The sequence below is a fragment of the Tauraco erythrolophus genome, chromosome 1 (genome assembly GCF_009769465.1).
Source record: "Tauraco erythrolophus isolate bTauEry1 chromosome 1, bTauEry1.pri, whole genome shotgun sequence".
Classification (NCBI taxonomy): domain Eukaryota; kingdom Metazoa; phylum Chordata; class Aves; order Musophagiformes; family Musophagidae; genus Tauraco; species Tauraco erythrolophus.
Window position 1 is genome coordinate 50754464 of NC_141465.1, and position 15526 is coordinate 50769989.

General features: G+C 35.3%; 1 protein-coding gene across 2 annotated transcripts in view; it reads right to left on the minus strand.

Moving 5' to 3' along the window:
• The window catches only part of MOSPD2 (motile sperm domain containing 2), a 35762-nt gene that overhangs the window by 12855 nt on the left and 7381 nt on the right, over positions 1-15526 (minus strand). For both annotated transcript variants that reach the window (XM_086618964.1, XM_086618972.1), the window contains exons 2-7: positions 14703-14858; positions 13851-13937; positions 11451-11605; positions 5800-5860; positions 4585-4623; positions 3457-3581 (exon numbers count right to left, since the gene is read on the minus strand). In XM_086618964.1, the coding sequence (XP_086475090.1) occupies positions 3457-3581; positions 4585-4623; positions 5800-5860; positions 11451-11605; positions 13851-13937; positions 14703-14748 (513 nt within the window). In that variant the 5' untranslated portion in view covers positions 14749-14858. The remainder of the gene's footprint in view (positions 1-3456; positions 3582-4584; positions 4624-5799; positions 5861-11450; positions 11606-13850; positions 13938-14702; positions 14859-15526) is intronic.

Consider the following 15526-nt stretch of genomic DNA (forward strand, 5'->3'; position numbering starts at 1 on the left):
TAGTGATATTTACTAAGATGCCATGTACACAATGGCCATGAAATCACATGCAAAATGCCTAGTGATGTCTTAACTTCAGGCTACTGACCTATAAAAGGTCCTTTCAAGAAAACAAGCTATGGACCATCAATTCAGGTACCCGGGTGAAGAGCACAGCATCCTAGTACAGCTATTGTTCAATATTGGCACCAGTGGAGGGAATCTTGGATTTAACAAGGATGAATTGCCCACCTCTGACAAAGTAAAACTGGGCAAATACACAAACTAAAACCCTACTCTATGTACATGTCTTGCACCAATGTGTACACTATATGTACTTCAATAACATTTTGTCCAAGATTGATACGGCCAGCCAGAAACATGTATGCCTTAAGAATGAGGCTGTTCCACTATCAATATCAACAGCTGAAACTGGTAGAATGTGAGATGCAACAGACTGGGAATCCAAGAAAACATTGACCTGCTCATCTTTTTTTATTAATAAATGTATACCAAGTGGCTTTTGAGCACCAAACCCTAATTTTCCAGATTGCTTATCATTAACTCGCTCCTAAATCTATTTTGGGCAATTCCAACAAGTTCTCCGAGACTAACGTACTATAAAGAGAGGGACATCTGTGCAGTGTGGACAAGAACCATTCCAAGCCAGGAACATGGTATGCAGCTCCTCTTGATTAGCAGTATGGTAACAGCCACAGCCACCACACATTGATGAAGACTTGAACGGAACTTACGTTAAATTTAACCCCAAAGTCCTGAAAAATCCAAGCTTCTATTGGACTCTAAGTTTTAACTTAAATTTTTAAGTTGAAATTAACTTAAAAGTTCCAAGTTTTAACAGTTTTGATACTCTGGAGACACCCTTGTCTAAAACTAAGCAAGTTATTTTTCTCCTTTCACAGCTGGCTGACAGAAAATCCTTGATCATAGGATTTTCATGTCAAGGAAAGTCTCAAATTCATCCTTTGAGTGACCTTGAGCCAGAGTGAAAACAAAATACCCTTAACCATAACTTGACTGAGATACTGAAGTCTGAAGGACTGACTTCCTATGAAGACACAGAACAGTTTCCTTGATGAAGCAAAGTAATCACTGGCTTCAAGTTCAACACTATTAATTCTATTTCCAAAATGGATTTTTTTTAATTCCAAAACTAGTCTCTAAGACTCTTCTTGGATACCTCGATTCCACTGCACTTACATTCTCTGTATCTCCCCAAAGTAACTAGCCAAATTATCTGCTCCACTAGCTTCTTACATCTGGCAAGACCTGGATTTTTCAAGATGGATCCCAGCAGGAGACACAGAAGAAAGAGGATGAGTCTCCTTACAGCTACTGTATTGAGTACAAAGGCTGAACAAATATGCTGTGCTCTCCACCCGCATTATGCTAGTTGCAAATATGATTATCTGTTCCTAAATGCATGGAAATGAAAGATAACAGAAAGAACTGGAAGGAGGAAAAAACAAACAACCCACCCCACAAACGCTTAAGTGGAGGGAATTAATTTGTGCAAGTCAGATACTGCCTTAAAAAAAAAAAAGGCCTGACAACACTAATACTGGTGAATGCACTCCATCTTCTGAGACTCTAGTTGCCTCAAGAGGAGACAAGGTTAACCGCATCACGAAAAGTTAACCTCTGAGAAAAGGGCAATAAGTTGTCTGTCTTCCAGTTGAAAAACACCTTGCTGTCAGAGATGTAAAATCCTGCTTTACTGTATGCATTGAAAAAAAAAAAAAAAAATCTTTCAAAGGAGGATCCAGAGAACAGTTTTGGAGTCTTGAGTATTTGCTAAAAATGCTTCCAGATGCTGACAGTTCTGAGGTTAAAAGTTCAAAACACCCATCAAGTGGCTGAACACCAAAGAGACTCAACAGTTAGATAAGACATCTGCTGGTTCAAAATACTGGGCTTTTAATATGCAGAGATACGGCTGTTTTTCTGAAATTATCAAAATCCTTGCAGTCCTTGTCAAGTAAGTTTATTCCTATTCTACTAATTTATTTCTGTCACTGCAACTTAATACTATAGACAAATGAATTTGCTGCCTCCATGACTCTGGAACTTGTTAATGCTCTTAGGCAACATGGAGCCAGCTTGGTCAACAATCATTATGTGGCAATGAGATCTGGCAGGATAAAGGCAGGATAAAGGGTAACTCTAAGATTGTGCGCTCAACTAGACAATTCAGGAGGATATTTAGCAAAGCCACAAGCTTCTTTCTTTAAAGACATAATTAGCTATCAGGTAAGATGGTTTAAAAAGCAGACAGGAGATACTCAGCTCTAAGAAGGAAGCAAAGAACTTTCCCCTCTACTGCAACAATGGGACAGGAGCCAGGCCCAAAACTACCGCTGTACTCCTTTCAAATCCTTACGGAAGCCATTTCAGACATCACCAGCCCTTCCCACAATGCCCATTCCTAAAGTTCAGCAATTTCAGCTTTCTCTAATGTGAGAAAGTTCTTATATGAGACTGGGAAGTTTGGGCAGCAATTTTCCATGGAGAAAGAATATAATGTTTTCTTCAAGAGTCTCATGTAAAAGCACTTTTTAAAGGCTGCTAATTTCAGTCAAATACAAAACAAGGTACCTTAGTCTTTATGTTCCCAAAATAAGTTTCCTATGTTCCGGCTATCAGAACTCTACCTTCTACAAATGAACATGGAAAAAAATGGAAAACAACAAAAATCCTCCTCTATGGTGGGCTTATTCCATTGCCATAAGTGGTCTACAAAAATTTTAAAGAAAAACATTCTCTTTCTGCAAATTCTATTAAAAGTATTATGCAAATTGATTTACTAGCTTTGTGAAAAGTGATACCCGTTGTACAAGATACTTGTGCTGTTTTGCTACTTAGATTACACTAGAATAGGATCTAAGTTCTGTCAAAGCGATACCAGATGGTAGCATACTCTTTGGAGCTCTAATACACTCTTAAAAAAAATCATCTACAGCTATGTCTTAAAATGCAGCCCTAGAGACAACAAAGGAAAAATAATTGCAATATGACTGTCTTCACTGAATCGTAGCTTTAGAGCAGGATGAAAAAAAAAAATCTCAGAGGGCCATGAAACCTATTTTCTGTTCACAGAACTTGTTTCATAAACTGATACACAATCTCTAATTCATCAGGTAAGGAAAAAAAGAGTAGAAGGAAGAATGACACTTAACAGAATTATTTTTTTCTAAAAGTCTGAAAAACTAAGTGGTTTCCAATGACTTGAAAGTGGATAAGTGATTCAGAAAAATTATTTCTGCACTTAAGACTGCTGGACATTGAATTCTCATGAAGTTAATCCACTGTATATTAATGTGATTTACAAATCACCATTGGCAGAAGAATTTCAAGGAATTTCACATCCATGAAGCACCAACTCACAACCTCGCATATGTAATTTATACAGGCATGTCTTAATATCACAAAAGGACCATGAAATGTTAATATACTTACAGTTCCACCCATGTGAGGTGGCAGATACTCTCCACTGATGTATTCCTGTACATCATTCTTGTTTGTGAACTTTAACATGCTTATTGCATCTGGGCCAAGCCAACCCTTCACAATTTTAAAAGCAGCTTTGGGAAAAAAAAAAAAAGGTAAACATGAGTTGTCAGGAAGGGTTTTTTTGCAGTGTATTGGTAGACTTTATAGAAGACAAATGAGCTACATGTCATAAGATACAGCAGGACCTGCTCTGAAATAGTCTATTATAACAGAGATAAACACTGCAAGGAAGAGAGTATTATTTACAGAGAAAGTATTTTATGGACATATACTTTTCTATAGACGAATGCAGATAGACCACAGACATTAATGGAAAGAGTATCTTTGATTTAACAAATGACAGTTTTGTTGTCTTAGAATTTAGCCCAGGAAGTACTGAGGGGGTAAAAGCAACTGTATTTCCAAATCTGAGTGAAGGAGATTGGGAAAGATATGTATACACTCTTCCTAGTTGAAATGCTTTGCTGCTTTAAGGACACTTGTTTAGATCTACAGAGTATTTTCAAACACCATAGTTATTTCAGTGATAGTAAAACATGAATACACAGAAAAATATAAAGCCAGCATAAAAAATCCCAACATTTCCTATGATAAAAATACAGGAATAACATTTATACTGTAACATTAGAATTAAAGATAATTACTGAAACACACACATCAAAACATTTGTGACAGTATCATTGTCAGGCATCTATTTTAAATTGTCTATTCTAGTTTTTGGCTGGTTATAGGTGTCCATCATTTGTTGATGACAGTATTCCTAAATCATGAGCAAATCTAGCTTTCAAAGGACTAGAATTGGAAACATTCAAGGAATAGACTACTTATCAATGTATCCCAAGCTTTGAAGATAACAGGATGAACACAGACTCCATTTAAAGTATGATCCAAAATACAGTGCTAGAAGGAAAAACAAAAAGTACGCAGCCTACAAATTGACAGATTTAATGATGCATGTTTAACAAATTCCACCATTCAGCTGTATCTACACAGAGCAGAAAAATGCCTCCTATTTATGCTACTGATTTTAAAGAGTTATGTTTGTAAACAAAACCACAACACCAAATAACTCACCGTTCATTATCCATGGCATCTCAAAAATCACTATCTTTGCTGAAAGAACAAAAATAAAAGGAAAACATTTGAATACCAAGTGTCATTTATTTCTCTGTTTAAGAGAAATTACAGCAGTAATAGTCATGTAAAAAGTGAATCCTCATTTTTAGAAACCTCCATGTTTACTTCCTGGTAGAAGCAATTTTGTGCAATTGTTTTTAACATGTATATATCTATTTCTATTACTACATGAAGACATTTGCTTGGAAAACAGTTAACAAAATTCTAAATTATACACTGTTTATATACTTCTCTGGAATATTACTTTTCTGACATACTATTAATACTAAGTAATCACTCCAAATAAGGAAGAGAAAGGTAAGCTCTCAACCTTACCTAGAAAAGCTACTAGTATATTCAGCACCTCTTCCTCCCAAAGAGGCAAGTGGCAAGAATCTTTGCAAATTTACATTTTTTCCAAGCTTCCTTTGTTTTAGCAGAGAAGTCTAAAAAGTTAGTACTTTGACTCAGAAGCGTTCCAAAACTTTCTCTTGAATGTCAAAAAATCCAAATCATGATGTTGCGCTTGCCTTTAAGTTTGATATTTGATCAAAGTTTTGAACTTTGATCAGCAAGCTGAAATCTAATATTCAGAGTTTAAGCAGTTGCTGTACAGAATTTCAATATTAACAAACATATTTTCACTAAAAATGTGTAACTCATGTAACGAGCTAGCAAAAACTATTTAGAGTTCACCTATCATAAAAAAATTATCATGCAAGTATACAGGATTTTCCAAGTGTGCACACAAACATGCCTTAATCTGTTCAGAGTAAACCATTGCTCCCTAAAATTTTCTAAAGCCATTCATTGTTTGTCTCCTGAAGACTCCTCAGGGATACAAACTGTCATGCAAGTTGCAAAGCTTCTACCCAAGTAACAAGGAGCAAAAGAAAAAACAAGGCAATTCAGTTCTACTAGATGCTTATATATAATTTTTTAATTTGTAACGTGTCTTAGGTAGTTATTTCAGGAAAAGCCAATTGATTTTTGATGAATGTAAAGACTTACAAGCAGAAAAGTAATCTGAATCTGTACCACCCATTCATTCCATGTAGTTAACACATAAAGTATATGCAAAAAGACTTAAAGTCTCTCCTATCATCTGCAACACTATGAAATGCTCTTATTACACAAGTCTGCAGTGCTTAAGATGTAATTTACAATACTTACTGAGGAAGTTTGGGTAATAATCTGTAAAGCAGTTGACAATAAACCGAACAAAATCCAAGTCCTAAAGTAAAAGCACAGAGTAAACACAACATAAATCAAAACATTAAAAATAGAAGCTTAGTTAAGCTATTTATTGAATAGCACAAGATATTTATATTGTAATAATTTACATTCATATTTTACGCATACTATAGTCATCCCAACTCAGCGCAATGCTTTTCACTTCATTAAATTGCTGCAGCATTATGGTCAAACTTCGCTTTATGATGCAAGAAAGAAGTCAATAGACCTATTATCAATGCAATAAGTTAGGCATCTAAACAACTGCAGAGTATCAAAAGGAATTCAGTTGTACAGGAAAGATACAGGAAAAATAAACCTTTAGCACTAGAGAAGCTTGTCAGATCTTAAAGCCTTAGAAAGTAGAGCACTAAACATACTGAAATTTGCCTGCAATAATTTATCTCGCATATTGTTCAATATACTACAGTACTGAGGATCTTCCAGAGAAAAATTAACTTTTCTTTTTAAGAGAATTTTTGGGTTTAGTATTAGTTTGTAGTATGCAGAGAAATTGTAAGCAGAGGCAGCACTCAAAAGAGATTCTTGTGTACCACCCATTTTTAGGATCCAATCCAATGAGCAGTCACATAGGAACAGTACAGTCAAGTCTCCATTGCAAAACTCAGGTATAACAGAACTGACTACACAGTAAAGGGCAAAAAAGGCATTTTATGAAACAGGTACAGATCATAAAGTAAGAAATGCCTTACCAAAATATAAAGTACTACAAAGGAGACTTTCAGGAATAGTACAAAATATATTGCTGATGGAGGATCCAAAGCATGCCAGAACAGTAAAAACGCTTCTAAACAGGCTTCTAAAGTGATGTAAACATGCTATTACAACATTTGCAGAGAGGAAAAAAACCAACACCCGGTATAGGAGGATTACCCAAATCTGAAAACTTTATTAGTAGCTTCAGTAATTAGAAACCAACTGAAAGCTTGATATCTTTAGATAGTAGGTGGAAGCACTTATCTCAACTGGCTGTTGCTTGTACCAAATACAGTATCTTTCACTAACAGCATAAACACAGTGACAGATTTCCAAGCAATGATTAGAATCTCCTGTGCATTAATGAGGATGCTGCTCTTTATTCCACTGCCTATCCAAAAGCAGTGCCATCAGATATCAGGAGGGTGGATCCATTACTCTGATCAAAGTCCAGAAATTGTAGCACAGATTTTAGCAGACAACTCAATAACTGCATCTATTCTAGTTACCTGAACTGGTGCAACACATGAGCTATCAGAATTACCTGGCTGCACACCAGCCACAAAAGCTGATACAGACATCCATAGCAATGGAACAAACAAATGAAGCATGCTCTGGAAAAGATCTCAGAAATCCAAGTTCTTTTAGGATAAAATTTATCCATTACTCTACATGGCTACAAATAGCTACTAAAAAATTATTCCTCTTCTGTGATAAATGTACTTACTACAAAGCGAGACTGTACAATGGCATACTTACAGACAGTGCTTTCTGAGATCGTGTCTCTGGGAGACTCAAGACACTGGAAAGCAGTTGCTTCAGGACATGCTCCACAGAACCCAAATCAAGTTGCTTTTTCACATCAAGGAAATTATTACAATCTTTTATTCTTGTTATACAAAGCCATGGCTCTTTAGGACTATGGGTAGACAGCTCTCAAGGCACAGGCAAGAGCACTGATCCTGCCTTGCAAAATTGAATTACACCATAATTTATGTCAAAACATCTTCTCAAAAGCTTGTGGCCCTGTACTGCACAGCTGCAAGGTCCTAATGCAATATTAACCATCTTTCCTGGAAAAGGTAGAAAGGGTTTTTTGCTTATATTTAAATGAATTCCTGACATATCAACAAAAAAAAAAAAGAAAGAACAAGTTTAGCTGTTCCTATTAAGAATAACAGGACAGCGTGGCATTTCATAAGAAAAATTTCAATATTCTATAGAAGTAAGATTGTAAGATTATTTTTTTTTACCTGTAGATAAGCTAAGAGATTTTTAGTCACAGTGAATCTACAAACATGTAATGATAGGCAAGATCTTCATCCTGCAATCTAAGACATCTTAGATTCTCCTCCTGAAAGTGAGTACTAAAAATGCTTTTCTCTACTGAACTCAGCTGAAGAGGATAGATTAAAATCTACTCAAGTGTAACCTCCTCTCACCTTTCCAAAAAAAAAAAAATTCTAATTTTAGCTTGTCTAAGTTGAGGACCAGTAAAAACGTAGGAGGCGATATCTATTCTAGTCTTCTAAACAAGCTTCTACAAAGCAAGTCTTAAAGATGCCTGTAGTAAATTATGATTATGCATTTATGCTTTCTTTATAAAGATACTAATAGGGAGAAAAGCAGACCTGAAGGGAAATACTACAACATACATTCACTCCTAAATCTATAGAAGTTTAAAAAGTGCATTTTCATTTCCAAGTTTCAGAAGAGGGCCTCAAAGCTGCAGCTTCATTCTATGTCATTAACCAGATAAAGTTCTACTGGTAGTAGTAGCATACCATGCAGACTTGTATTAGCAGCAACTGCAGATAAAGCTGTACACAAGCTGATGCCCTGACTCATAACTAAAACGGATCACAAAAAACAAAACCAAAACAGATCTGGTGAATTTAAAGTTTCACTGTGAAGATGACTACATAAAACAAAGATTGCACCTGATGCACTTAGTTCTAAGTGTATCTTGTGATTCAGATATTGACGAGAATTTCTGCTCTATTACAGTTTTTAAATCAGAAGATTTTAGTAAGACACAGCTAAATCCAACTACGGAAAAATCTTAGGAGTAAAATGTGTATTAAAAAACTTCTAGAATACACAAAAAGTCCAGATGACAGTGTGCAACCAGTCAGCGTACTGATCAGTGTTGTGAAGGGAGACAAAAACATTGGGATCAAGAATTCCATCTCAAAGGAAGGGAAGTGAAAAAGAACCACAAAAAATACAACTCCCAGCATGCAGCTGAAAATTCTGTTTTCAACTGCAATATATTTACAAATAATTCCACAAGGAGCAGTTTGTCATTTTGGTCCTCACAGAAGTGCTGACACATATAACATATGAATACCAATGGACATCAGCAAAAGATCCATAGACTCATAGAACAGACTCATAGAATGGGTTGGGTTGGAAGGGACCTCAAAGATCATCTAGTTCCAACCGCCCTGCCATGGGCAGGGACACCTTCTGCTAGATCAAGCTGCTCAAAGCCTCATCCAACCTGGCCTTGAACACTTTCAGGGATGGGGCATCCACAGCTCCTCTGGGAAACCTGTGCCAGTGTTTCACCACCCTCATTGTAAAGGATCTTGAGTGATCCCTATCTCAAGTTCACCAAAGTAAACACTTAAAACAAGTGAACCAAAGGTATTTCTTCACATGTTTTTTGTATGTTGAAATCCATCATCTCAGAAAAACCATTCACAGGGAACATGTGCTAAGGAAATGGTTTGCCTACCGAAACAGATAACGGCATTTCTGCATTGCAACGGAAAAATACCACACTGAGACAAATCTCTAGCTCAGTCAGACTAGAAGACCACCCGCTCTACATTCTAATACATTTATGCTACTACACTATCGACTCGGTACAGTTTAGCATCCTTGAAAGAAATGCAAGTGTATGGATGCCAAATTACAACAGGTTTAGATAGTGGAAAAGAATCACTGAAGCAAAAGCAAATATGGAGTGTCGTCAAACACTGTGAAATTCCAGAGGTCGTGTAAAAATAGGTACTTATGTGCTTTGTGAAAGCTTTAGTGAAAATGAAAGACAACTCAGCAACTGGTTTTCTAAAGTAAGAACGTTCCATGGGGAGGAGTTTGGGGGAAATTTTAACATTTCACATCAATATTTTCAGGATCAGTTTACGAAACACTATGGCCAAAGAGACAATAAACAAAGCTTTTGAAAAACAAAAGCTCACAAATCACATTCTTTAAATCTTCCACTTTTCTATATAGGCACAGGACTTAAAAATGTTTAAAACCATCAATTCAGGAACAGTTCTTAAATACACTTAAGTTTCATGTAACATATATGAACAATTTGCTAAATTCCAAAGAGCATCTAAACTTAAGCATTCTCTTAAGTTTACTTCAGGCAGGGAATGACACAATCCTATGTGTAACTACAGTAAATCTCTAATTCCCAAAATGGACTACTGACTTCACATATGACTAATTGGTATGGAATTTTTTTTTTTAAATACTTGTTTCCAAATATGTAGACCATAGATTTTCAAGCACTTAATTCTGAAGTGTTTTTAAAACTGATGAAACTTTTAATTTTGTAAACTATTCTACAAATGGGAAACAGATTTCAGGAATAGTTTCCAAAGCTAGTTTAATTCCTCTTAGCTTCTTTACTGATTCAGTTCTACAATTATATCCAAAGCAAAGGTGAAATCCTCCTCTTAAAGTCATAAGAATTTTCTTATCTAATTGAAACCTTTTGAATATTCATCACTTTTACAGAAGTGACTGAGCTACACTGCTCCTTCTTGATTTTGTAGTCCTAAAGAATATCTAGAAATGTGTAACAACTTATGCTGAGAGAAACATCTCTTCTGAATGAAAAGTTGGAATCTCTCATTTATGTGAGGTCAAGCTTAGAGGAAGCAGCCTTCAGTAAAGCTGACAAGTTGGACAAGAAACTGAAAAAGCATGATGATATTATTCCTGAAGAAGTATAAACTTGAGTCTGATAGACTTCTGAACCGTAGGCCTGTATCACCTTTGTTCAAACTCGGATACCCTCATTTTTTCTGTATCTGTACACAGCAACAAGCATGCACGTTTCTTCACCATATTAGTCTCATCATTGTAACAACATGTTTTGTTAGTAAGAGAAAGGACAGACTTGGGCTATATTTGGTTAAGATGAATACTGAAAGCAATGCCTAGTTGACAAACTGCTCTTTTGCATCCAGCTAACTTCTCTTCACAACAAATTCAATGGGTGGAGAGACACGCAGACAGGAACTTAAGAAATAAACACAATTTAAATATACAGGGACAGCATACATAGCACAGAGGATGGACAACCAGGACCAACATAGAATTGTCAACTGAACATGCTGACTTATCAGAAGAGATCAAATATCTCAGTCACTGCATCTAAGGGTTTTAATGCTTCACCATTACCCCATTTTCCCATCCTTCGCTCTTGACTGATGTGTCAAAAAAAAGATGATGACAATGAAAACAGAGCTGTTGAAGAAACAGCAGCAACTGTACTCACAATAAAAGATAGCTCAGCCTATTGCCTTTTGAGTGGTTAAAAACTAAGTACTGTTACTGTCATCCATGACAAATGACAAACCAAGCTGGTGAGCAACTACTATACATAGTCACTTTGGCTAAGTCACCAAACTAAAAGCAAGTTTTCGGTGTGCTGTACAAGACAGTTTAATATGTAACAAGAGATTTTGGAAGCTGCTCATATTATGAGAAGAAGTCCTATGTATCCCTGATATAAGCGACAGCTAAGTTATTTAGGTGTCAAGAACTGCACAGGGGCTACTGTTTTCCTGGGGACATAGGTTAAATAATTTAGAAAGCAATCAGAAAACCACAATAAAAATACTTACTATGTGACTGATTCCGGTTTCGGCCATGTCAAATACCACTGTTAAGGGCTTTCCATGATCCCTCTTGGCATAATGTTCTAACCAAAAAGCTACCAGTTTCTTTTTCTCAAGTTGCTGTTTAGGATCTCTTATATGATGTTTCACTTTGAACCAAACTTAAGAAAGAAAAACATACACAAAAATTGAAACAACAGATCTAAATTAACAGAAAACATTATGCAAATACAGTGCATACAGGATGCACTGAAATTTATTAATACCTCTGAGTTTGCATTCTACGCTTCTACTGATTTTGTTGCCACTGAACAGCCAGAAAAAACAACTGCATACCTTTCCACACACACACACTTTTCCCTGCTCACATGTTTATACCAGCACTTTTAAAAAAATGAAAATTTGAAGAATTACAACACAGAAGAAATACTAGAGTGAAAAAATACCTTTCCTGTATTTGAAGATTACTTCTTACCTAGATTATTATTTCATAATTTCAAATTAAACCATTCCATCCTCAGGTATGATATTACGTTATGCATACATTTTAAGTACTGTCATGTTGTGAAATTTGTTTCTTCTTCTGCTTAAGTTTTCTACAGCATTGTAGTTGATGTGTTTCAAAAAACTATTTATATACACATTACGAATTATATAAAAAGCAACAGATCTCTCTAAAACAAATGGAAAAAAATCCAGAAGATGAGCAACACTATAAAGATGAAAGCCCAATACATACCCTTCTGGAATAAGAAACGAGTCATGCGGAGACAAGTTTTTCCACAAGAAGCAGCATATATTTCGAAGTAACAGACTTTTTAAAAATGTTTGAAACTAGACTACTGATTATACAATGAAGTGATAAAAGTAGTATTCAGGGCAGCAATGTGAAAAGCAGTCTTCATTTTTGGTACCTCTACAATATCAAAATCAGATAAGCCCTGAAAATAACTAGATATACTCTAATATCTGCAAATAAAAATTATTTTATGGCTTATGTAAAGAAACCAGCTTTTTTTGTTTTGCATATTAACTAGATGCTGTCAGTTCAGAATTTCAGAAAGATATCCCTTTTCAAACACAAGGCTCTCATGAAAGTAACCAGTAATTCTTGAAGAACTACTTTATAATTTTAAATGTCTATTTTACATAACAGAATGAGAACAGACCATAGGCCCAAGAAACACATTTCTCACATGTTGACTAAACCAGGAACTCTTAACTACAATACAATCTGAATTTGCATATTAAGTCAGATATTCTGACCCAATTAACATTCACTGAAGAAACACTTCAGGTACAGAAAATTGATACATTAGTTATGTTTCAATAACAAAAATCAGAAATCATTATTTACATGACTTACACATTCTTATAATGAAATGACTTCATAATTTCTCAATCTAAGCACTGATGGAAGAAAGTTATGGCTTTTTCTACTTCCTTCCACTGCAATTTCACCAAACTGAACCACCCAGTATGATCATGCTTAGCTTTCTAAAAGCTGTAAAAAGGTATCACCACTACTCATCCTTGAATACTTACCTTGGAGGCTAAAAGAAAGTCATGAAGCATAACAAAGCAGCAATTTTTCATACAGCACTGATATCTTACAATGATAAGAGACAGTTTGACAAAATACAGCCATAGAATAAAAGCTGTATTTTTCTGGTCTTTGTTTTGTTTTTTTGTTGTTTTGGGTTTGGCTTTTTTTTTGAAAACTAGTATATTGGTGTTTAAAACACAGCCATTTCTGTAAAAGACTGGATTGTTAGTGTGTTTCTGGAAGTACAAGGTAATCCTTGTAAACCAAGGAAAAGCAGAATTTCAGATTTCAATTTCTGCTTTTCTCAATGTTCAAGATCGTTACTTGGAAAGTCTCATGAGTCATTTGTTTTAAAAGCCTCTTTTGCCTCACAGGACTTAAGCTTAATTAAAGTAAATACGTGAGATGATGCAACAGATTCACTTATAGAAAATAATATTGCCTGTCTATTACATTCTGGAGGGGTTTTTTTACTAGTATATTTCAGGCAACATTTACTGTTTCCCTACAAGTTCCATTCTTTAATTACTAAAAGTTAATCACATAACTTGAGAGTTTATTCTCCAACAATTCTCAGCTGTCCACACTGTTACTGAACATTCCAATGACATCATAAAAAAAAGGAAAAAACAAAACAATAAAACCATTGCAGATCTCCCGTGAATCACTGCAAGCATACAATAACGTGGGCTGCGAGAAAATGACAACGCACTGTAATAATGAATATTTATAGTAACCATATCTCACCACGAGACACAGAAACAATACACTTCAACAGGAAAGTTAAAAATTGCATTGTGATTAGAATAAAGCAAAAGTAATGATCGATGACTGAAAATATTATATTCTGTGTAACTTACATAGTTTATAGCCCTCTTTATCATATCCATGCAGAAAGAGAGCGCCATTTTCAAATAACCATTTTGGAAGGACAGATTCTGTCAAGTCTGCAATGCCAAATGAAAGATTATTTCAGTAATCATATTAACAATCACATCTTAACAGAAGTCACTAAAATTGCAGAAGTCTACTAACAAAATACAAAAACATCTTTATAAACCACCTTCCAAGGTCTTTACTAAACCAATGCAAATATTGAGTTAATTTGAAATCTTTACTATCTTCTTCCTCTCATGGTGTAAAGTAGGATCTATATAGGAAGAAATAAGAATAAAAAATTGATGCAAGAAAAAAAGTGCTCCAAATGGTTACTTTTCCTCATATCTGCAACTTTTCTTGCTCTATCCTTAAATTCAAATTGTGAAGTCCTGTAGATAGAGCTGACCTTCAAAACATTCTCACAGCACAAAAACCAGATCTATTCTACTTCGGGTGTTAGATCAGTGCTACTATGATGAATAACCTCCGTTTTTTGCGGGGTTTTTGTTGTTGGGCTTAAGGACTCCATTCTGGCAAATACACAAAGACAACACAGGAGACAGCTGCCTGCCTGCCTTCCTCTTAAACAATCCCTTTCCATCGGCACATGGAACCACAACAAAACAGTGAGACAGTACTGGTCAACAGAAAAAGCAACAGTTTTGTTTGGTTTTTTTCTTTTCTTTTTTCACCTGAGCAGAAAAGTTCTTGCTCAGCTCTGTGACACCTACGAAACCTTTAAAAGGTGCTTAATGAAACTACATATAGAAGTCAGTTGTAGTTCAACAGGAAAGCAAGATACACCATCAAAATCACTACATAACATAGCTTACCATTAACTGTATATTCCTTCCTCCACTGAAAGCTTTCATGAATCATCTTTAACGTATCATCCACAACGTCGTGACGCCAAATCAGATAATTTTCAACCCATTTATCATCTTGCTGAAGTCTTTCCACGTCTCTAGAATCGTATTTATCTGATTTGTCTATCAAATAAAGCAATTATTGTAAGAATACAGCATTTCTATGAAAACATGAAAAGGGGATTTGTCAGGTACATAGGAATTCTTTCGCAGTATCAAACTTAAGCAAAGCACAGTATGAGAAACGCATTAAAAACGTCTACCTACTGTGATATTTAGGAACACTACAAGATTGCTCTCACTAGAAAAATATTTTCTGTGATTCTTATTCAAAGAAAAAACATTAGAAAACAAGACAGTGTGTGTAGGGCAAGCGTAATTTTTTCTAAAAACAGGTTTCTATAATTAACAAATTAGTACATAGTCTAAGAATCTGTGTCCTGATGAATGTATATATTAAGCATCACTAGTTCAAGCTTGAGTTCTCAAACTTGTAGGCATCAGTATGTCAGATTACCAGATGTCAGAGAGCAGATGTTAAAATAACTATTGTTGACCACTCCTTATACATCATCGCATTAAATAAAATCGTTTTCTTTAAAGACTATCCAGTCTACACTTGTGATAAATTGTTACCTTAATGAACACAAACTACATACCACTCTAGAGCAGTTAAAAAACCCCAAAGCCTCAAACTCTTCTTCTATCAGGTTAGCAACAAGATAACAGGTTAATATGCTTTAGGAAGTACTTCAGGTGAAACAGGAGTTGCTGATGCTCCTTAATTTTTT